At 50.7% G+C, this 23,893-nt stretch overlaps 1 protein-coding gene and 2 long non-coding RNA genes across 3 annotated transcripts in view; 1 reads left to right on the top strand and 2 right to left on the bottom strand.

Annotated features, from left to right (window-relative positions):
- LOC145428891 (uncharacterized) overlaps positions 1-23,893 on the bottom strand; it is a 205,096-nt gene that overhangs the window by 102,849 nt on the left and 78,354 nt on the right. The gene's annotated exons all lie outside the window — the stretch shown is intronic.
- LOC113034069 (uncharacterized) lies at positions 18,811-21,072 on the bottom strand. Its single transcript, XM_080303831.1, has 3 exons — positions 20,385-21,072; positions 19,585-20,188; positions 18,811-19,455 (listed from the first exon to the last, which is right to left on the bottom strand). The coding sequence occupies exons 1-3, from the start codon at positions 20,847-20,849 to the stop codon at positions 19,106-19,108; spliced, it is 1,419 nt and encodes a 472-aa protein (XP_080159957.1). The 5' UTR covers positions 20,850-21,072; the 3' UTR covers positions 18,811-19,105.
- On the top strand, positions 22,154-23,056 carry LOC145429775 (uncharacterized). The gene is made up of 2 exons (XR_013910092.1): positions 22,154-22,285; positions 22,450-23,056. It is a non-coding gene; the product is annotated as an uncharacterized LOC145429775 (long non-coding RNA).

Here is a 23,893-nt window from a genome sequence, read left to right as displayed (position 1 = left end):
TGTGGGCGTCGAGTATACTTTTTCTGCGAGTACGTGCTTACAGATCGCCGCCCGGCACCATGGCCAGTGGCATTCGAAAGTGCAACAAGGAGACCCTGTTGGATTTGGTAGCATTAACTCTGCGTGCCCTGGTATTGGCGAATACTATGCTGTGGTTCGGTAAGTGCTATCTGTACGTACGTGCGTTCAGAGCGACACCAGCGTCATGACCGGTGGCGCGCAGAAAGGCAGGTGGCGCCTGGGCATCTCTTCCCCCTACCGCAACTGCGGCACATTCACTGGACTACGATGCAGGCCCACCGTATTGGACGACAACGACGAAACCGTACCCTGGGACCTAAATCCCTGGTATTCTAATAAGACCCCGAAAGACAAAGTGCGATTACACCGCCGGGGTTTCGCGACGCAACCGCCGACATCTCGATGGTTACAAGCGTTACACACAGAGGACACAAAAGGCCGTCGAGGGGATCTGCGGAGCAGCAGTAGCAGCAGCGGCAGAGAACCCTCGGAGGATTCCGAACTCGGCGGGCCAAAGAGCACAATCGAAGAGGATACCCCAGGCGACTCGGAGCGCCGAGAACCCCCAGAGCAAACGGTGGTGACAAAGGACAGGTCTGTGGAACACCGCCTGAAACAGAAATTGAAAAGCCATCGCAAAACCCTGCAAGCTGATCGGCTGTCTCACGGTCATCCTTATCGACTCGACCCAACTTACGTCAAGAAGTACTCGCACAGTTCAAATGACTTGCCACGCTAAGTGGATGGTGTATCTCGCAATGTGAATAAAGTACACTCAACACATGTGGGTTGTTGTTTTCATGTCGTTTATTCTTGAGATCAACACGCACACACACGCACATAAATACATTTATATTGGTACTGCACAAACGCGTTTGTCACGAAAGCCAACGGTTTACATTCAGCTGTGCGCAGAACCTCTCCCCGGTATGAATAGGACTAGTTGTGTATCCTTTACAAGCTCTAATAACTTGTCCGCAGGCAAACCCCTGGACGCTTTCCACTATGGTCAGGGCATGGCGTATCACAGTTCTCAGATATTGTTTTACGTGACCGTCGTCGATAACTGCTTCAACGTTCGTCTGGTTGAGTTCTCCGTTCGCGGCGTCCGCTGCATTCGCACGACACAGGTCTGGTACACGCTGGTAGCCACCTCCGTTGGCTACCAGGGTAAGCATCGATAGCGTGCTATTTGGCGTGTAAGGCGACATGAGCTCGAACACGTCGAACGCCTCGTCGTCCTTTATAGCGCGTAGCAACTCTTCGACGCAGTCTCCTCCGGTTTCGGTGTTCACCCGCCTAGTGGCCAGCAATCCTCCCCATATGCCCTTATTGACGTGCAGATCATACCCGGGGTCCAAGGGCGCTTCTAACTGAGCGGCCCTGTCGCGTTGGTTTGGTAGCTGAACGGTGAATCGGTCGCCTTGTTGCAATTGCTCGTGGCCCGTGTTGATCAGTTCGACTTCGTACATGTGAGGAGCGTTGAGAAACGGCCTACTGGCCATGGAACTGTTGGCGGAGCACACGGCCACATCCTTTAGAGTTTGAATGTATTCCGCGTTCAGTCCGTGTAGCGTAGGCACATATAGGTCTCCGTCGCGAACAAAGTGGAATAACCCCCCGGGCAAGTCGTTGTTTGCTGAATTGTATTTGTAACTGCCGAAAGGAACATCCTTGGAGGGGTTTTTCCGCTCAGTGAGACCGTGCGTGTAGATCCGTATAGGTCGATGTACTCGCGTGGACGACATGGCTTGCTAGCGCTTATTCGTGGACACTTCAATCTTTGAATAGCAACCTCTTAGCCAGAGTGCGATCGCAGCTGTGCGGTCGCTGTGTAAGGTTAGGCCGAGTCAATACGATTGCCACCGCAGTAAGTATTTCTAGTGCAGTCGTACTGTTGCGACACTTTGACGATCTGAGCAATTTGACCGCGAGCGTGTTCATGTCACAATCAGACAGAGGTCCAAACGACCGAGAGAACCAAGGGCACCAACGAGCAACTATGTACGTCTCCAAGTCATCTTGTGCCAACCGCTTAGGTGGTGTGTTGTTAGCCGCGAAGAGCCGGTCGGTGTGAACCGTGTTATCGGCGCCAGTGTTTCCCCGCGAGCCGGTCGAACATGTCAGGAGTATCATTTCTTCCAACGTCAGTCTGTGCCAACAATCTCCATCCATCTCGGCCTTGTAAAAAAAAAACAAACAAACCAAAAAACCCCCACACAAGCACCCTTTCAGCACGAGTAGTTCATCTCCACTCTCTTACGATACATCACCAGGTTGTCGTTATAAAAATCAACACGTCCCACCTTGTTAGCAAAGTTACAGTTTGTCATCCGTAGGTTTTCTCGGTTCACCACCCTGGTCAACACCACATACACCGAGGGTTTAATAGGCGAACTCGCAAAGTACTTAGGGGGGTGGTACAGCACCTGACCGTGAACTGTACAGCCTTGACAGTCGTATGTGTTCATGGCCAACAAACACGCCAGCGGGTGGGTGGCCACCACCCAGTTGTGACAGCGCCACTCGGAGGGACTCACTCTGTAGACCGTGCCGCTCTGTGTTCCCCTCACGTGAAACACGTTGAATCCCTCACTCGTTTTTAATTTAATGTCGACTATCACGCCCTCGGTGTCGCTGGCTTTTGCCTCGTTCGCCTGTCGCAGAGACTCTTTGGAAGGCAGAAGAGAGCTGGGCCTTCGGCCACTTGCTATTTGTATCCCGTTCGAATCCATGTGCCATATCAGCCTCACTCTACAGCCGATCCAGAGTCGATCCACGGTGAGATAATCCCTCTCCGTGGGCCGAACACCCGGGCGGTACGGCGGTAGCGAGAACAGTTTCGGCAGTGCCTGAGCGGCCTGTTTCAGAACGTCGTACCAGGCTCTTGGGCCTTCGCGCGAGGCGCCGCAACGTGTAACCTTGAGAAACCTGTCTCCGGTACGTACGTCTTTCGTGTAATGCTTGATGTACGCCGCCGTGTACTCCCTCTGCTGTTTATCCTGATGAAATACACGCAGCCTGTCCGGGTGGTACGTGGGGTCCATCGTGTCTCGTTCGCTGACAGTCGCTTGGCTAGCGAATATCCGTTTGGATTGCTCTGTCACAGTGTTGAATTGAAGATATGTCACAGCCTCGGCGTACTCGGGGTCTTGGAACTGCCTCCTGTTGACAAACAGCGGCGTGCGGTGCGCTAACAACGTCTCGAATCGGCCGTCTTCCCATATCCGTGCAGAAGAACCCACCGGCTGTAGCTGCGAAACGCTACCCGAGAAAATAACCAACGGTCCCTTTCCCGGTCCGTAAAACAACTCCATGCAACGTAACGTACGTTCCAACAGGTCCGCGGTCATCAGGCCGTATTCGTCCACCACGATAACATTGACACCGAGAAACGGAGGGGCGTCTTGCATGGGAGCCTGCTCAGAAGGCTTGGTCGACACCCTTAGTTTTTGAAACAAAGCACTGCAGGTCGCACACGATTCGGGGCTCGCTGTGACGCACGAGTGTCGTTCGTTCAGGTGTTTGTCTTCCATTAGCTTAGAGCGGTACACTTTCGTAAACTTTGCTAGTGCGACGCAGTGCAGTTCCCGGTACGTCTCGGTGAACCGCTCCAGCGACAGGTTGTTATCCAGTAGTCCTTTTCGAAATCCCATGAGCTTGTGTAACGTATACACGTCCTTGATAGAACACATTTCCCCTAGGGTTCCCGCGGCCTTGTTCGTCAGGGCGCTAACGGCCACGCTCACGTTCATCTTGTTCAGCTGCGCGATCAGCAGCGAAATTGCATACGATTTGCCACACCCGGCGTCACCGCTGAGCAACGCCACTGTCAGCGCGCGTCCTCGACACATGTGCAAGCGTGTCATAGCCCTGACCCATTGTTCTTGGCAATATCTAGAAAGCGCTAACATGGCCGCGCGTCTGTTATTATCCACATCACTTTGCTCCGATTCCACGCGTTGTCTTTTCCGAGACGGCTCGCCTGCAGCGCTGCCCGCGGGTCGATTGTCGGCCATGCTATTTGTTGCGATTACGGCCACGGCGAATCGAACACCACCCGTTTGTGTACTCTGGCCGCACTTTCCTGTTGAGACTTATATGCGAGAGCTTGTTGGCTGGTAAATGCAGGGACCCGCCCTGCTTTGCCTTGGTCGTTCACCCGGCTCTTGCGTCTGAGAAAATCCGACAGCGAGTCACCTACTCTGAAGGGGTCGTCTGCGTGTTTTACACCATCCGCAGCGGGGTTGTTCACGTGAGAAGGGGCCTCTATGCCTTCGATGACCGATCGCAAGGCCCTACTACGGACGACCTGCGAGGATGACGACTGCGCGTCGAGATCGCGGCCCAATCCTGCAGTCAGAGACATGTACAACACACCTTGCTCCTTTCGAACCTTGTAAGCCCTGTCTCGCACGCGCTCGAATCGCTCAAAGGCCTTAGACACGGTGTCGCGGAACAAGACGACGTACGCCGTGTACATGGACTTGCCTGTGCACAGAGCCGCGGTTGTCACGCCGCCTTTACCTGTGCTGCTCAACACAGTCTGAAGCCCGGCTAACACTTCGACGAGCGGGGCGTGTGCCCCGTACTCAAACAGCAGCCAGGCGAATTCGTCCGCGTCTATCCTGTCCGCGGAGATGTAGTCGTTTCCGTGGGTGCGGGTTCCGGAGCGAAAACCAAAGTGTTTCGCGTACCACTGCGGGTCCGTGTGCGAGAGCATAATGTTTATATTTTCCAGCAGCACGGTGAACCCGGTGGCCAGTCTACTACCCATTCTTATCTCGTACAGTTTGTGCAAGACCCCCGCCGGAGTAACGGGCTCTCCCGGTTTGAACATGTGGTCTTCGGGAAGAGTCACCGCTAGATAATGGCTGCCTACCCAGTCCAAGCGAAGCAGGGCTTCGAGGTCCGCTTTGTTTTCGGCGTCTTCGGTAGCCGACGATGATGCCGTTTGAACTGTCGACAGTTGGACCCTAAGGGCCTCCCGTTCTTCGCACGCCTCGTCTAAAGCTTGCCTGGTTGCCGCTAGTTCCTTCTTACACAATTCAAGGTCGGCTGCCAGTCGGTGGGATTGGTGCGGCACATTGGGTCTGTTTGACGTTGACTCGGACTCGCGCGCATCTCGCTCCCGGCGTTGCGTACGCTCCAACTCCAAGGTGTTTTGAAGCTCTAGCAGTTCACGTTTCAGGCTGTTGATTACCCGCGTGTGACACCGATCGCTCTTCTCGCTCGAGTCGTCTTCCCGCTGTCCTGGCGGCCCGCATAAAGCTCGACTTCGCCTTACGGACATTCTCGGTTTCGATGTTGGTAATGGTGACGAAAGGCCTCGAAACCGACATGCGCTGCGTAAAGCTGCACAATCACAATAATAATAATAATAAAAATAAATCACACCCAGAGGCCTTTAGGTTTGGACATTGAGTATATCTAAAATGTATGAATCGCAAGTTGAACATTTTCGCTGGCGTAGAGTTCTATGAACAAATAGCACCAACTCCGCGAAAGTCGAGAAAGCCGTAAAGTTCATTGAAGTCTTTCATGTCAGACAGAAAAGTTGTCATAGAATCTGAAAATGTCACACACACACACACACACACACACACACACACACACACACTGGAACTCAGGCATAGTTCAACATTTGTCACTGTTGTAAAGTTGTAAAAAAAACAAAAAGCACCAACATCGCCACAGTGGAGAAAGCCATAACGTTTATTGGGGTCTTTCATGTCAGACAGACAAGTACTCGTGAAATGTGAAAATGTCACAGACACTGGAACTCAGGCATAACAGTTGACAACATCAAGCAATATGTTCGAATTTTATCTAACACCGCGCAAAGACAAAAAGGAAAGGACATTAAGATTCATCGCATTATTACTACTATTCAGCGGCACAAAAAGTCACGGTGACACATCAAATCGTTCAAAGAAGTTCTTAGTCTTGTCTTCTCGTAAAACGGCAAGTTGTTGTTCTTTTACATCAGCAGTTCCCTCTGCGTGTATCTGACAGGAATGACGATGGAGGTACAGTTGGTACACGTGTGGTCTTCCGTGTCATTTTGGGTTACCGCTCCGTATTTCTCGTCCGGGGTAACAAATGATAGACTCGCAACTCTGGTCCGTGTGACAGGAGAGTAAAGCCACCAAGGCATTCATGTGATGATAATGTGTTAACTTCAAGTCCATTGGCCTCTTGACAACGGTTCCTTTTACTCCCATCGTCTCTCCATTTTTAGTTTTTACACTCGACACACGAGCGTGCCGTTCGAGTGAGTCCCTTTCGTGCGCCGTAAAAGTCCTGTCTTTCAAATGCACCCCGTCGTACCAATCCATGTCAAGTCCGCGTATATGCACGGAGTCTGTAGAGAGGGCTCTTTTGCAACTATGTGCGCGTTGTAATGTACGAAACCCCTCCCTGGGACTCGAGAATCACAAACGTAGCTGTCGCTTGTATCCTTTTTGCCTAACTCTCATCACCACTGATAATCATCATGACAATCAATGTGTGACACAGACTCCCCGGCACTGTTAATTTTTAGACTTCTGCCATTTTCTGGGTAAGACACGCGCTTTGCACCGAGATACGCTCGGTGCACGTGTGTATCTAATACGCGGTGTTTTCCCCATGTTATGTCCACCATCTAAGGTGCTCTGTCCTGGGTTGCTGCATGTATCCTCTCTTGAAGAAACATTGTTTCCACGTGCTCTATCGCTCGCCACTGTGTGATGCATGTCTGCTGCATGTCTGCTGGTAGTTAAAAGACAAAGTGTAAGAGACACCTTGTCCTGTACGACCGCTCCACATGATATTATACGTTTCTTGCCTCAGCGTCACCAGGATAAAACCCTGACCATTCTGCCCAGCTGTTGTGCATGTCCACTGAGGGGGGGTTAGAGGCAAGCGGATATTATCGTGCTGGGAAAGGTGAGCTACTGTAGGCGCACACGCTGAACATCTCGTGAGTTGGTCCGATGTGCAAAACAAAAAAAAAAACATATCGGTAGAATGATTATATTATGGGCCGTTCATATGTGATAACGTTCCTTTTCACCGCTTGTTTGCAGCATAAACAGAAACGAGAGTCGCAAGTTGGAGTGCCTGCACGCACAGCCAATCCGTAAACCACCCCCACCTACCCCTACCCCTACAACTACCCGATGGTTAAACAGAATACATAAAACCGAACCCCTGCTTCTATGTTCACCGGCATTCGAACAAGTCACACCGTCACCCAAGACGTAGGAACTTTGCAGAGGATAGCAACATAATACAAATACACCGAGATGAACCCGACCGCCCAGCTAGTGCTCTTGGACGGTGCGCAATCGTCTGCGACTTCTACCGCAAAACGGCAGGTCTACTTGGACACGTTTGCAGAGTTCGCCAAGACGGTCGAGCCATTTACTTTAACATTCAAGGTCATGATGTCTAACATGTCTCTGTATAGACACTCGCTGAGTGCTACGGGGAACAACAGCTGGTGTCTGGCTATGCTCCGTCACGTGCACGAACACCCCGTCGACCACGCCGATTACGTCAAGGATTTGTATGTCACCGCCAGGACAATAGCAAGGTTTGTGGACAAGTTACACGAGGCTTCGGGCGATCCCAAATGCGCAGGCCACGACAACAATGTGGGCATGTCCGAGGACGATTACGAAATGTGGTTCACTCTTGAAATGGACCACGACTTCACGGTGAGAGTCAAGGTCGAGCCTACTGCTAAGTGTCCCAGCGAGACCGCTCGCGTCTTGAGACGAGGCGTTGTGGACATCGACCCGGTCTGGAATATCATGGCGGAGGTAACGGGCTATATCTGCCTATACGCTCTGGGCGCAGAGCTAATGGCCTCCGATTCGGCCGACAATGCTGAGAATCAAGCTGCCTCCCGGAGCACGGGCGCCGCAGGCGACCCGGCCATCGCCGAGCCCGACGACACCAACGCATTGCAGCTGAACCAAGCTGCCTCTCAGAGCACCGTTACTGCTGACAAGCCAGCCGTCGTCGCTGAACCCGACGACATCAACGTATTGCAGCTGAGGAATCGCAAAGTCCTCAGAACGCCCGCTGAACCCGACGACATCAACGTATTGCAGCTGAGGAATCGCAAAGTCCTCAGAACGCCGGCTAAAGCGAGACGCGGCGCTCTGCATTAACCTCCTCTCTAGCATAACCTTGTTCACCGAGCGTACAAACAACCCACATACAATGTTGCAGTCTTTGTTTATTGTCAACAATAAAACAATCATGAACAGAAGCATGCAGCATTAGTCCCTTCTTCTGTGTACGTTGTGTTAGTGTGTACATTCAGTCAACATACCGTGGGATGTAAGGGCGGCCTCTGCCGGCCGTGCACCATATCAGCATACCCGGGGACTGTACCAAGGTTTGCGCCGAGGTACTCGTTGGTATCATGTATCAAAATAAAGACGCTGCACAGAAATGTATAATGGTGTTTTTGTTTATTGTGAAATACAGGTAATCACACATCACTCTTTATACACAGTCATAATGTTAAACCTCATGTCTACACAACCGAAGCCCCCACTGAGGGAATAGACACAATCTCCAACAAGCTATAAGGGTCGTCGGTGAAGATGCCAAAGACGTCCAGGTTGTACACGGCCAGAATCAGCGAGATGCTGGCCTTGGTGTCGTCGGGTACCGTGGGGCATCCAAAGAGGTATCTGAGTGCACGCACCTTCCCCGCGGTGGTTTTATATATGTGATATAGCATATATTGTTCATCGGGTAAGATCAGCCGTTCCTCAACCATGATCTCGACTGCGTCGTCAACAGTCGTGATTTTGTCCAGGAAGCTACCTTCTCTGACTGCACGCCGGAAGCTCGGCAACGTCGAGCCGATCATGCGCTCTGCAGCGTCGGTTAACTTCAATTGTGTCAGTTTTCGTTCTGCGGAGATATACACATGAGTATACGAAAAAAAAAAAGTGTTTTGTCGGACACGATGGTACTTTGAAAAGAAGTACAGTACCTGTCTTCCCCCTTGGTCCCCGTTCCGCCAAGTCCTGGTACAGGCGGGGATCAATGTGACCGACCAATGACAGTAACACTTTGGCTCGGACCTCATCCTCCATGCAGTATTCGACTAGGGCTTGGAGGCGATGCACGTAGTTTGGTATATCCGTCATATCTGGTGTGTCTGGGAGCTCCCTCGTGTATCTTTCGAAAATACTTTCGGTTAGGTAAACGCACCGCTCTGCAATGTCATGTTGCCACGACTTCAGTCGTTCCACAGCCATAACGGTACCTTATGTGGCGATAGGAGTGTTTATACGTGAGTGGTAATGGGATGACTATATCAATAGCTGTTCTCGATTACTCGTACAACTTTAGGACAGCTTTATCCGACAATGAAAGGGGTTATAACCAGATCCACACAGTGGCCGACCTAGACGCAGGAGCCAGCCGACCTGCAGTTCCAAAACTCCCGACCTGCAGTTCCAAAGCCCCCGACCTGCAGTTCCAAAGCCCCCGACCTGCAGTTCCAAAGCCCCCGACCTGCAGTTCCAACGTTCCCGACCTGTAGTTCCAACGTTCCCGACCTGCAGTTCCAACGCTCCCGACCTGCAGTTCCAACGCTCCCGACCTGCAGTTCCAAAGCCCCCGACCTGCAGTTCCAACGTTCCCGACCTGTAGTTCCAACGTTCCCGACCTGCAGTTCCAACGCTCCCGACCTGCAGTTCCAACGCTCCCGACCTGCAGTTCCAAAGCCCCCGACCTGCAGTTCCAACGTTCCCGACCTGTAGTTCCAACGTTCCCGACCTGCAGTTCCAAAGCTCCCGACCTGCAGTTCCAAAGCCCCCGACCTGCAGTTCCAAAGCCCCCGACCTGCAGTTCCAAAGCCCCCGACCTGCAGTTCCAACGTTCCCGACCTGTAGTTCCAACGTTCCCGACCTGCAGTTCCAAAGCCCCCGACCTGCAGTTCCAACGTTCCCGACCTGTAGTTCCAACGTTCCCGACCTGCAGTTCCAAAGCTCCCGACCTGCAGTTCCAAAGCCCCCGACCTGCAGTTCCAAAGCCCCCGACCTGCAGTTCCAACGTTCCCGACCTGTAGTTCCAACGTTCCCGACCTGCAGTTCCAACGCTCCCGACCTGCAGTTCCAACGCTCCCGACCTGCAGTTCCAAAGCCCCCGACCTGCAGTTCCAAAGCTCCCGACCTGTAGTTCCAACGTTCCCGACCTGCAGTTCCAAAGCTCCCGACCTGCAGTTCCAAAGCTCCCGACCTGCAGCACGGAGCAGCCGACATAGCCACGAGAGTGTCCAACTGACAACTGCTCTCCCATAAGTACACCGCGCAATAATAGAGCAAACCTAGCATTCTAAAGCGTATCCACATTTGGGTTGGTAGCAATGAGCGTGGACAAACTGCAAGCGCACAGGCACAGCATCATCGACAGTTGCTGCTTTGAACCTGTAATACAAGGAGTTCATTCGTCGTTACCCGGACACCGAGCTATCCAGGTCCCTCGAGACCACGGACCCCGTAACGCGAATCCGGGTACTTGTGGATTACTGTCTTGACAACGATGAGCGTGCCGAGGCGTTGCTTAGTATACTACAGACTCACTGCATGCATTTGTATGCCTTGCTAGAAGCATAGGACCCCGCATGTAATAACATAGCAAACCTAGCATTCTAAAGCGTATCCACATTCGGGTTGATGACAATGAGCGTGTACAAACTGCAATCGTACAGGCACGACATCATCGAAGGTTGCTGGTGCTATGAACCTGTAATATACAAGGAGTTCTTTTATCGTTACCCGGACACCGAGCTATTCATGGCCCTCGAGACCCCGAACGCCATGAGGCGAATCCGGACACTCGTGGACTACTGTCTGGACAACGATGAGCACGCCGAGGCGTTGCTTCGTATAGTACGGACTCACTGCAAGCATTTATACGCCTGGCTAGAAGAAAACGGCCCGAAAGGCCCCCTAGGTACCATTGACAAACGCACAACTTAAAGAAACTGGAGACGGTCTGTTGGTGTCGTATGTGTTTCATTTTGTATCATGTCTTACGTTTTATTTTTGTTTTGTTTTGTTTTTCACTAGAGCGAACCAAAACCACTCACACCTTGACCCCTGCAGCGATGCTTGCCTTGGGGTGGAAAGGGAAGGGACTCAACGGCGCCGAACTAATGGAGGACATGGAACTACACCAGTTGTTATCCAGAGTCACCACAATCCAGGACGCCGTTGAGGACATGTGGGCAGAAGGCGTGATCCTGACCGAGGAATACGAAGAGCTTGTTCTCGCAACCAAGATGTCGTGTCAGGAAAACACAATTCGCAAGATGCTTAGTGATCCAGACATACCAGTTGCTACAAAGCACAGTATTGGCCTGATACTCATGTCACATAACATGCACATATACGGACTGACGGACGAATGGAAAGGCTATAAAGTGTTTCGAGCTACAGACTCGTAGACTGCGCACCGTAACCAGTGAAATGTATATGTGTCGCTCCCGATGTTATTGTGAATGTGAATGTTGGCAACAGCAAATAAAATCAAGGTGACACACACAGGGTTTGTGTGGTTTCTTTTTATTAGTGTGGTCCGATGTTTATGTTCACAAGTCATGTAGGTACACTGCATGTTACACAAAGGACATTCTTAGTAGGTTTATCATCGCTTCCACAAGCACCGTAGCCGGTATGTTACACACAGCACAGCTCAATTGTGGACACGCCTCACTGAATCCCATTTCATCTCTGGCGTTCTGGATACCAAAACAAAAAGGTGTTCCACTTCAAGGCGTCTTGGTTGGTGTCACACCACAGCAGGCAAGTAGCTTGCTGCGATTCCGTCTCACGGAAAACATCACCTAAACGAGGCACCACACTAAAGCGGTCATCCACCAACTCCCGTAGGTCTTTGTCGATCGCCGCGCTTACGAGTTTCCAGCGGTTGTCTTCAAACCGGCAGTCGGTGTGTCGATCTGCCTCTCCTGGTATCCAGCTGAGCGTGAAGTATTCTTTGTAAGCTTTCCACAACTGCTCAGTGAAGCGCTCTATATCCATCGTGTCGTCTTCCATCAAAAGGGTCAACGTCCACCCTAAGTCAGCGGTGCGATCCACTTGCACGTACCACGGCCAGCACACGTAATCCCTGTTCGTGTAATATCTCGACCAAAACTGACACAGCTGAAACCCGTCCGTGCTCAGCGCACCCAGGTCTTCCACCTCCAAAAGCTTTATATACGGCAGTAACGTGTGCAGTTTAGGCTTCTCGTCCGCGGTCATCTTGGTCGTCATTGAGCTCGAGAGCACGTGCCTTTTCATAATTTTGTCTAGCCTGGGGCTGTAGAGTCTAGAGAGTTTGTCGATCTTAGAGTCGGGGAACGCCACCCTGGGATGGCGTACGGTGAGTCGATGAGTACCTGGCATTGTAACGACGGTATGCATGTAGTGCGATGTGTGTGGTGACAGTGTCTGTGTATATATATACCTCGCAGGAAACATAAACAACACATTTGAAATCCGGCGGTGACACGGGAGACGTACGCACCATCGGAAGGCTACCGACACACACCTGGGCTGTCAGATACTATAAAAGCTCAACTTGTTTAGAAAGGAGACTCACAGATCCATTCGATCCACCAGAACACAATGCCCTCAGCTTACCACATTACACTCTCCCACCCGGAGGCCGTATGGCCTGGAAAGGTGGACACCGTATCTCGATTCACAAACAAAGGGTCAGACGACATAATGGCATTACACGTTTTACACACCGAGATCAGAGAGAAATTCACGGGTGAGGAGCTACGCTTTTGCCAAGGAGGTCATTACATTGACTACGTTTTGGACGTGGCCGATTTGAACACCGAGAGCCTGCTCGGGTTCCACATGGCGGAGTTCTGGATGAACAATCGCATCAGCTGCACTCCGGATTGGGGCCAGTGGTATATGCAGGTGGACCGAGGTCCCAATAGCTGTTGGCGGCTCCACGTGATGCTGGCAGATGCCGACAAGACCGAGGTCGACGCGGAGCGTTTCGTGGAGACCTTGTGGCGAGCCTACAAGGACTACTTTGGTCGCAGCTGGTTACCCCGAGGCGTCACGAAGACCGCGGCGTACGATGTGACACGACTGTACGAGGACCGGGAGTTCGAGGATAGCAGGGTGCAACTGATCCGTAAACACCCGGAGGAGTTTGACAATGTCATAGAGGGTCATTTGGGCAAACTACCCGCTCTGGGCGATGTGTATCGTGCCCAGTTACAGCACGAAGAATGCATGCTCTGGTGTGACACCAACGATCCTCGTTACACAGCGCCCGCATCTCGCCTGTGGCGTACGATGCTGGTGATCTAGTCTGACTGTATTTGACAGCTTGCTTTTTCTGAATGTATGCTACAAAATTGTGTATGCCGTCGACGGCAACAGCAAACCCCAATAAACTTTAATGTCAACTCTGATTTCTGCCCAAGTTTTTTGTCTATGTGTCTGATCTGATTCTAGCAGTTATTACATTGAATGATATTAGCAAGCAGGAGATAGGAGACGATGCGATGTTGCACACATTCTCTTTATTTATCCGGTTACCCAATTACACACACAAAAAAGACACTGAAACACTGTTAAGTGAACACTAGTATGGCCAAGCAAGTAAATTGAAATCATCATCATTATCATCATCATCATCGTCATCAACATCACATTTTACAAGTGAGCCGTTGCTCTGTCATATACCGCTGTAGGTGACCGTATTCATGGCCGCAACTTCGTCGTCCGTCAAATGTACCCAGTGTACAGCACAATTGAACTGTGTGTATTCGTAACCAGCTTCCTTTGTGGGCTGTGGAACGAGTGTTATACGATCAGGTACTTTACAGCGCACCACAAGACCTTGCGCTTTGTGGTCCATGTCTTCCAACCACGTGTGTATAACGGTTATCAGTGTTGGTAGTTGCTCGCTGTGACACAAGGGAAACACAGACTCATCGGTGGGATCGTCGTCCCCTGTGTCATCGGACTGAATGTCATAGTCCTCTTCTTCTTCTTCTTCTTCTTCTTCACCGTACTGTATGCCACTGTCGTCTTCTTCGTCGTACCGTATGTCACTGTCGTCTTCTTCGTCGTACTGCATGCCACAACGGTCTGCATCGCCGCATTCAAGATCGCAGTCGCGCTCGGCTATCAGTTCACAACGGTCTTCCTCAAAAAACCCAGAGTCTTCACAGGCCTGAGCGTCACCCACGAGCGGCTTTAGCACTGGATCTTCGATTGCAGCATTCTCCCCGTACTCTAGCGACTCGTCCTCCCGGTCAACCCATGTGTCACTGCTGATGAACACCGGGCCTTTAGGTTGCTTGTACACGCCCCAGTATCCGGTTACACTCCGTGAGATATCGCCGTGTCTCGCCGAGATGTTCATGTGCTCCGGGACCATCATACCAGTTAACCTACAGGCAATTGCCGCTAGGTTAAAGTAACATCCGTCACTGTGCATATCGGGTTTAGGGAAAGCGGCGTCGTAACCAACGCGGTCGACCAACTCTATATTCCCTGTTAGGAGCACATGTAGTAAATCCAACACACCTCTCAGGGGCATGCATAGCACTTTTGCAAAATACCCCAGGGGCGCCTCGGCGTGCACTTTGCAAGGCCAATTCTCCGAGACGGACTCCGTGAGGGAGGTGAATTTCAGACACGGCACACCAATTGTCGGTGTGATGTACTGAACGGTGAAAGAATGTCCGATCTTCCACTCCCTCGGTCCTATATCGACATATACCCACGGGTGCCGGTCGACGGTCTCCGGGGGATCTTGCTGTGTTTTCTGTCGTTTCGGAGCTGCGATAACCGATGAGGGCACCTCGTCGTCGATGGTGCGTTTTAATGTCGCCATGTCGAACCTCTAGTGCGGTCTGGTGGTAATCTCTGTTGTGTGTGCAGATAGATATCCGTGTGTGTGTATGTGTGTGTGTGTGTGTGTATGTGTGTGTGTGTGTTTTCAGAAAGAACGCTTTGACATATATATAATAAACTTAGACCGCTCGTATGACAAGGTAACACAAAGAAACAGTGTAGAGTTGAATGTGTTTTATTTCATTTTTTTAGATACAGAAAAAAACAGTGTAAACATTGAAGCGGTGATGAGTATTCCTAATACACAGCTCTTATTGTTGCCGACACCGGCATCGCATTTCATTTCAATATCTCCTATGTTCAAGGACGCGGACAATGTCTCTTGCTGTGAGGACACTCGATCATTGCTTTTCGGCATATACCGTACTGTGGTTCCACGGACACAACTGTATCCTCGTACGAGGTGTGCCACATATCCTTTGGGTTGGAGAGAAGGGGCCAGTACTGGTCCATGCTGGCGAGGGTATACCGATAACCCAGCGCTTCAATGGGCGTGGGTATTAGCGTCATGTTGCTCGGCACGTTGCATGTGACTAATAGGCCCAGTTTCTGGTAGTCTGTTTCCAACCACTTGTGAACAACAGCCACCAGCCCAGGTAGTTGTTCCGTGTGGCATAACGGAAACACATACTCCAGCTCAACATACTCTGTGGCCATCACGGTTGTCTTCTCTCCGTCGTCAGTTTCGATGCCCCAGCCACTGGTAGAAATAAAGATTGGACCTTCGGGTTGTCTGACTATGGTACAATCTATACCTGGAGTCCCAGTGAACCGTAAGTGCTCCTTGGACACTTCTGGGATCTTAGGCGATGTGTTATTGTTACCGGTGGCATCCTGAAGCTTGGGGGCAGCAGTATCACCGTCCTCGAATACCAGCAACGTGTGGTAACACCCTGCATCTGCACACAAAGCAGCAGGCATACCCTTTACCACTTCTCCGGGGTCCTCTTTGCTAGGAAACACATCCGAGTAAAGGTCCTGGTATTTATCTTCATTGTGCGTGAGAACCATGTGCACTAAATCCAGAAAGACCCTGAGCGGAATGACTATTCGGTCGGCGAACACTTGGTTGTTCTGGGTATTATCCGTAAGCTTAACTTTCTGTCCTGGCTTCACTGTTGGATGTGTACTCACCAGCACCACACAAGGAAGATCGTGTGTGACATCATAATTGATAGTAAAGGCGTTTCCCGTGTCCCAATCCCGTCGGCCTAACGTTGCTGTTCGCAAGGTTTTCTTGGGCGGCAACGGGCCTCCGGTCATGTCGTCCACGGGCTGCGCATTTGCGCGCTTACGGTTTGCCATATTCAAAGACATGGTCGCTTCAGTAGCCTGCTCGATCTATATGTCCTTTTGGTCCACCTAAGCACTCTGAATGAACATATCACAGCTCAATTGCGTTTTGTGACTATACGATGTGCTAGCAGGGATTGTATTTAGTGCTGCTTGAATTGCTGTGTCCGAGCAATTAATATAGTGTATGTGTGTATTTAGAAACCACGCTACGAAATAAAAGACAGTGAAACCACAGGTCGGGAAGCGCCGACCCACAGGTCGGCAGGCGCCGACTCACAGGTCGGGAAGCGCCGACCCACAGGTCGGGAAGCGCCGACCCACACGTCGGCAAGCTCCGACCCACAGGTCGGCAGGCGCCGACCCCACGTCCCCCGTGGGGATGATTCGTCTTTCTCAGTGGTTGTTTATATTGAGACTTAAGTGTGTTAGCCGTGTGTGTGTCTGTGTGTTTTCAGAAAGAACGCTTTGACATATATATATATATAATAAACTTAGACCGCGCGTATGACAAGGTAACACAAAGAAACAGTGTAGAGTTGAATGTGTTTTATTTTATTTTTACATACAGAAAAACAGCGTAAACATTGAAGCGGTGATGAGTATTCCTAATACACAGCTCTTATTGTTGCCGACACCGGCATCGCATTTCAATATCTCCTATGTTCAAGGACGCGGACGCTTCTTGTTGGGACAATGTCTCTTGCTGTGAGGACACTCGATCATTGCGTTTCGGCATATACCGTACTGTGGTTCCACGGACACAACTGTATCCTCGTACGAGGTGTGCCACATATCCTTTGGGTTGGAGAGAAGGGGCCAGTACTGGTCCATGCTGGCGAGGGTATACTGATAACCCAGCGCTTCAATGGGCGTGGGTATTAGCGTCATGTGGCTCGGCACGTTGCATGTGACTAATAGGCCCAGTTTCTGGTAGTCTGTTTCCAACCACTTGTGAACAACAGCCACCAGCCCAGGTAGTTGTTCCGTGTGGCATAACGGAAACACATACTCGGTCTCCTCGCAGTCCCCGGGCATCATGGTTGTTTTCTCTCCATCCTCGGTTCGAATGTGCCAGCGACTGGTGGTGAGAAAGAGTGGACCTTTAGGTTGTCTGACTATAGTGCAACATACGCCTGGAACACCGGTGTATCTTAAGTGTTCCTTTGACACTTCGGGGATCTTGGGCCAGTTGTTGTCATTCCCCTCTTCATCCTGAGGCATGCGTATGCGTTCGGCGATGTTGCCGTCGGGGTCTTCTTCCTCCTCATCTTCCTCCTCATCGTCGTCGTGCTCATCCTCCTCCTCCTCGTCCTCAGCAGGACCATTTATTACCACCGTGTGGTAACAACCTGCATCTTTATATATAGCAGGCATGTTCTTTACAACAACGTCGGGGTTTTCCGTACTAGGAAAGGCATCGGTGTACAAGTACAGATATTTGTCTTCATTATGCGTGAGATGCATATGCAGTAAATCCAGAAAGACCCTGAGCGGGATGACCACTTTATCGGCAAACAGCTGCTCACCAGCGCTGTCAACCGTGAGTAGAACCTTATGGTCAGACTTCACGGTTGGCCATGTACTCATGAAAGTCACACAGGGGAGACCTCTCGTGACATCGTAAGTGATAGTAAAGGCATTTCCAGTGTCCCAATCCCGTCTGCCCAACGTCGCTCTTCGCCACTTTTTCTTGGGTGGCAACAGACTCCCGGTCATGTCGTCCACGGGCTGCGCGTTTGCGCGCTTACGGTTTGCCATATTCAAAGACATGGTCGCTTCAGTTGCCTGCTCTATCTATAGGTCCTTTTGGTCGGTCCACCTAAGCACTCTGAATGAACGTATCACAGCTCAATTGCGTTTTGTGACTATATGATGTGCTAGCAGGGATTGTATTTAGTGCTGTTTGAATTGCTGTGTCCGAGCCATTAATATAATGTATGTGTGAATTTAGAAACCACGCTGCGAAATAAAAGACAGTGAAACCACAGGTCGGCAAGCTCCGACCCACAGGTCGGCAGGCTCCGACCCACAGGTCGGGAAGCGCCGACCCACAGGTCGGGAAGCGCCGACTCACAGGTCGGTGGTGTCGAACCCACAGGTCGGGAAGCGCCGACTCACAGGTCGGCAGGCGCCGACTCACAGGTCGGTGGTGTCGAACCCACAGGTCGGCAAGCGCCGACTCACAGGTCGGCAGGCGCCGACTCACAGGTCGGCAGGCGCCGACCCCACGTCCCCCGTGGGGACGATTCGTCTTTCTCAGTGGTTGTTATATTGAGACTTAAGTGTGTTAGCCACTACATAGAAAGAGAGGAGCACAGCGTGAACCTGGAAAGTTCTGGAGTAACTGGAGCGATTATGCAACTTGGATTCCTATAACAACCAGATGTGGAAGATGATCCAACTGATCCACTTGTGTTTTACCTCTACTGTATAACGCTATATATAACGCAGCAGTATACATGTGTTGTGTCTACAATAAAAGTGTAAATCTCTATTGTGTTATTCGTGTCATTTATTCTACGCTCAAAAACACACACCGATAGCTTGGACAGCACGGTATTATTTAGCATGGGGGTGGTACACGTACACTGTTGTTGGATTGATGTGAATGAAATGCACGCAGACAGTTTGTATGTACACATGGTTGGTTTATTGCTGAATAAAACATTACCTGATACACGTACACTGTTGTTGGATTGATGTGAATGAAATGCACGCAGACAGTTTGTATGTACACATGGTTGGTCTATTGCTGAATAAATCATCACCTGATACACGTACACCAAGGCTTCTTTGCTGTGAGTACCTTCCACGGCGATCCACGTACAACTCTGTGTGGGCAATAACCGATAACCGGATCATCCAAGCAAGCAATGCTACATGTACATTCTGAGAACTTTTTTAACACAGCGGGCACAGACTTTACAGGTAGTATCACAAGAAACACAGCACACATGACCGCAATCCGACAGCCAACACTTGTCCTTTCCACACGATGTGCAAGTCCTGGAGGTTACGCCTGCGGTTGTAATAGTTTTTTTGCCAACGTGTTGCTTGCAAAGAGGACATGTGATCAGCATGGCCTCTTTGTTTCCCAAAGAGGTTATGCACGCTTGGCAACAAAGGTGGCCACACTCTAGGTAGACGTCGCTTTCCTCTCGGCAGACCGTGCATTCGTAAGGGTATGTGAACACGTGATCCTCATCAGGTGGGGGAGTTGTTGTACCTACCGAGCACACGAAACAACTGTAAGCGACTATGACACAGACACACACACACACACACACACACACACACACACACACACACACACACACACACACACACACACACACACACACACACAGTGTCTTACCCACAATGCACAGCTGATTGTGCTGCCACTGACAAATGGGCGACTCTCCCGAAATGGCGACATCAGCTGCGTGCACGTTATGGCCGTCATCGTAAGATGCGGCGAGTCGACAATCAGCGAGAAACCGACCGTCGTTCCTCAGCACATCGGCGATCGTGGACAGCGGGTCGCTGTAATATAACACGGTGGGTAAGGTTGGGTTGGAGTCCTCTTGGGTTAGACCATCGTCCAGGAGCGACGCGCCTCTCGGTACATTCTGCGGTGTCGCATGTATAGAGTACGGCTTGTTTTTCATGGTGCGGTGCTTTGTGCGAACTTTCAGGTGTTTCATGCGATGATCGAACGTGTCCTTAGCCCCCGCTGTGAACCGGCCAGTTATCATACCTGGAGTGGCCTCCGTGTAGATGAGGTCCATGCCATGGTCAGTCAAGGCTATACAGGGAGAGTTGGATGACAGGGACATGGTGTCGTTCCACACCGTATCACAATGTATGTCGTATCTCTTCAGCAGGTCTCGGATGCACATAGGTTCATCGCATCGGATTTGCAGCAACTTAGTATCGCCCGAGTGGCTTTTGACGAGAAGAGTCACGCTATGGGGCTCCTGCACAGGGGGATACATTGCAATTATTATTATTATTATTATTATTATTATTATTATTATTATTATTATTATTATTATTATTATTATTATTATTATTATTATTATTATTATCATTATCATCATTGTTGTTATTATGTAGACACACATAGCTTACAGTGGGTCAACAGCACCACGACACAAAATAAAACCACCTTACATGTTTACAATGCAGCTGGAAGATAGTGTGAGAATCACAGGCGGTTGTTTTGGCATCCTTCTTCCAACCCTTAGCAGCGACAAGGGCATTGCAGTCATTCACGTGTCTGTAGAACGACGAGCCGGAGCACGGAGTCGTCAGTGTAGTGTAGGTATGTGACACTGTTTTGCTTGCGTCTACATAGGAGTCGAGGATTGTATCAAACCAACCCTCCGTCATAACGACACAACTAGGGTCTACCCACAGATTTTTTGCTCGGCGTAGCAGTTGTTTCTTGATGGCATTAGCCGACAGGGTGTCGATTTGCATGCACACTATCGTCAAATGTTGAGTTGGCAGTTGATAGGCTTCTGCTTCCCATCTTGTCAGGCTCCACTTTCTAACACCTGAATCCTCGGGCGACCACACATTAATGTGAGCTTTAGGTTCCCAGCACCATCGAATGGCCAACGTTATGTACTCCATGGTTGTCAGCCAGCTATAAGTGGGGAAACAGCCTGTGGTGGTGTTTGGGTTTGTTGCACTACAAAAGAGTCTAGCTGAAAACACACTGTGTTACCTCTAAGCTACGAAACTTAAATGTATCTGGGGTTGAGCAGACTCCAAGCGATCTGGTTATATTAGCACGGGTCCAGCCGACCTGGCTACACTATCCAGCCGACCTGGCTACACTATCCAGCCGACCTGGCTACACTTTCCAGCCGACCTGGCTACACTATCCAGCCGACCTGGCTACACTATCCAGCCGACCTGGCTACACTTTCCAGCCGACCTGGCTACACTTTCCAGCCGACCTGGCTACACTTTCCAGCCGACCTGGCTACACTTTCCAGCCGACCTGGCTACACTATCCAGCCGACCTGGCTACACTATCCAGCCGACCTGGCTACACTATCCAGCCGACCTGGCTACACTATCCAGCCGACCTGGCTACACTATCCAGCCGACCTGGCTGCATTTTCCAGCCGACCTGGCTACACTGTGGTGTTTGGGTTTGTTGCACTACAAAAGAGTCTAGCTGAAAACACACTGTGTTACCTCTAAGCTACGAAACTTAAATGTATCTGGGGTTGAGCAGACTCCAAGCGATCTGGTTATATTAGCACGGGTCCAGCCGACCTGGCTACACTATCCAGCCGACCTGGCTGCATTTTCCAGCCGACCTGGCTACACTATCCAGCCGACCTGGCTACACTTTCCAGCCGACCTGGCTACACTATCCAGCCGACCTGGCTGCATTTTCCAGCCGACCTGGCTACACTATCCAGCCGACCTGGCTACACTATCCAGCCGACCTGGCTACACTATCCAGCCGACCTGGCTGCACTTTCCAGCCGACCTGGCTACACTATCCAGCCGACCTGGCTACATTTTCCAGCCGACCTGGCTACACTTTCCAGCCGACCTGGCTACACTATCCAGCCGACCTGGCTGCATTTTCCAGCCGACCTGGCTACACTATCCAGCCGACCTGGCTACACTATCCAGCCGACCTGGCTGCATTTTCCAGCCGACCTGGCTGCATTTTCCAGCCGACCTGGCTGCATTTTCCAGCCGACCTGGCTACATTATCCAGCCGACCTGGCTGCATTATCCAGCCGACCTGGCTACATTATCCAGCCGACCTGGCTACACTATCCAGCCGACCTGGCTGCATTTTCCAGCCGACCTGGCTACACTTTCCAGCCGACCTGGCTACATTATCCAGCCGACCTGGCTGCATTTTCCAGCCGACCTGGCTACACTATCCAGCCGACCTGGGGTATAATCTCATTGTGAAGAACGTGTGATGATCGCATTGGACATTCTCGGTGGATCACTGAGAAATATGGCCATGTTAAGCTGGTTGTCCTTGTGTGTGTTGTGCACTCCAATAATGTCTTTGTCTCTTGACTCAAAAGGTTTGTAGTCACTCCTAAAACACTATTGTTGACGTGCATGTTTGTGAACTCGCTTGAACGCCGTTTTGTTTCCTGGATGAAAGACATTGTACATTGTACATAGAACGAACGTAATGTTGTAACCTTTATGCGAATAACTAACCAAATGCGTTTCTCTCGTTTAGCTGACACATACGTAACGGCGATATGTGGACAAGACGTGGTTCTTCGCTGTCAGGATACTACAGCGAGTCCAGTTATTCTGGTGGAGTGGCGGAAATCAACCGTATCCAGTTGTTACCTGTACTTCTTTCGAAATCTACGTTCTTACGACAACTACCAGTGTGACATGTTTAAAGGCCGAGTGAAGCTGCTCGAGCCGTCCGTGGGAAACGGAAACTGGTCTGTGATTCTAAGGAACGTCAGTGTAGCCGACTCAGGGCTATATACGTGTGAGCTTACAGCCAGAAACACAACAACTGGCCAGATTGTAGAGTCCGAGGGACGTGTCAACCTCACAGTCTCAGAGCTCACAACGGCTCCTTTTTCACACTCTCCACAACCTAGAGGCCGCCCTGGTATAATAGCAGCCCTGATCCTGTTGCTGACCGTCATCGCCGTGTTGTGTGGTGTAGTGTGGATCCGCGCAAACCAAAAACACAAGACCCCTGAGGGCGAAACGTGTTCCAATGTATGAGTCTGACCACGTAATGAAATGTATCTGTACCAAGGGTTTTGCAGAGGTACTTGTTGGTATCATGTATAAAAAAAAATAAAGACACTGTGCTGCAATGTGTAATGGTTGTTATTTTATTTGTCAAATACAGTCAAACACCACGCTTCACACTGGTGATGGTACACCACATGTCTACACAACCAAAGTCCCCGCTTGGGGGGTTACAGTCTCCAACCAGCGTTCTGGGAAGATACCGAAGGCGTGTAGGTTGTACACGGCCAGAATCAACGATATGCTGGCCTTCGCCTCGTCGGGTAGTTGTGGGCATTCAAAGAGGCATCTGAGCGCACCCACCTTCCCCTCGGTGGTTTCATACATGTGATATAGCATATATTCTTCATCGGGTAAGATCAGCTGTTCTTGAACCATGAGGTCGACTGCGTCATCTACAGTCGTGATTTTATCCAGGAAGCTGCGTTCTCTGACTGCACGTCGGAACCTCGGCAGCGACGAGCCGATCATCTGCTCGACAGCGCCGGTTAACTTGAACTGTGTCAGTTTTCGTTCTGCGGAGATATAGAGACATAAGTATACAAGCAACAAGGTGTTCGTTCAACACAATGTTTTTTTTTTTTATTTGCAACGAAAAGAAATACAGTACCTGTCTTTCCCTGCGGTCCCCGGTCCACCAAGTCCTGGTAAAAGTAGGGATTGAGTTCATGGACCGCTGACAGTAACACTTTGGCTCGGACCTCATCCTGCAAGCTGTATTCGACAAGGGCACGTAGGCGATGCACATGGTTTGGTATTTTCGTCATAGCAGTTGCATCTAGGTCCTGGTCCCCGTCGGTGTATCTGTCAAAAATACTTTCGGTTATGTGAGTGCACCGCTCTGCAATGTCATGTTGACACGACCTGAGTTGTTCTACAGCCATAATAACGGTACCGTGTTC

This window comes from Astatotilapia calliptera, chromosome 1 (assembly GCF_964374335.1).
Source record: "Astatotilapia calliptera chromosome 1, fAstCal68.1, whole genome shotgun sequence".
Lineage (NCBI taxonomy): Eukaryota > Metazoa > Chordata > Actinopteri > Cichliformes > Cichlidae > Astatotilapia > Astatotilapia calliptera.
The sequence above is the reverse complement of the archived record's forward strand: the minus strand, read 5'-3'. Positions and strand labels throughout refer to the sequence as shown.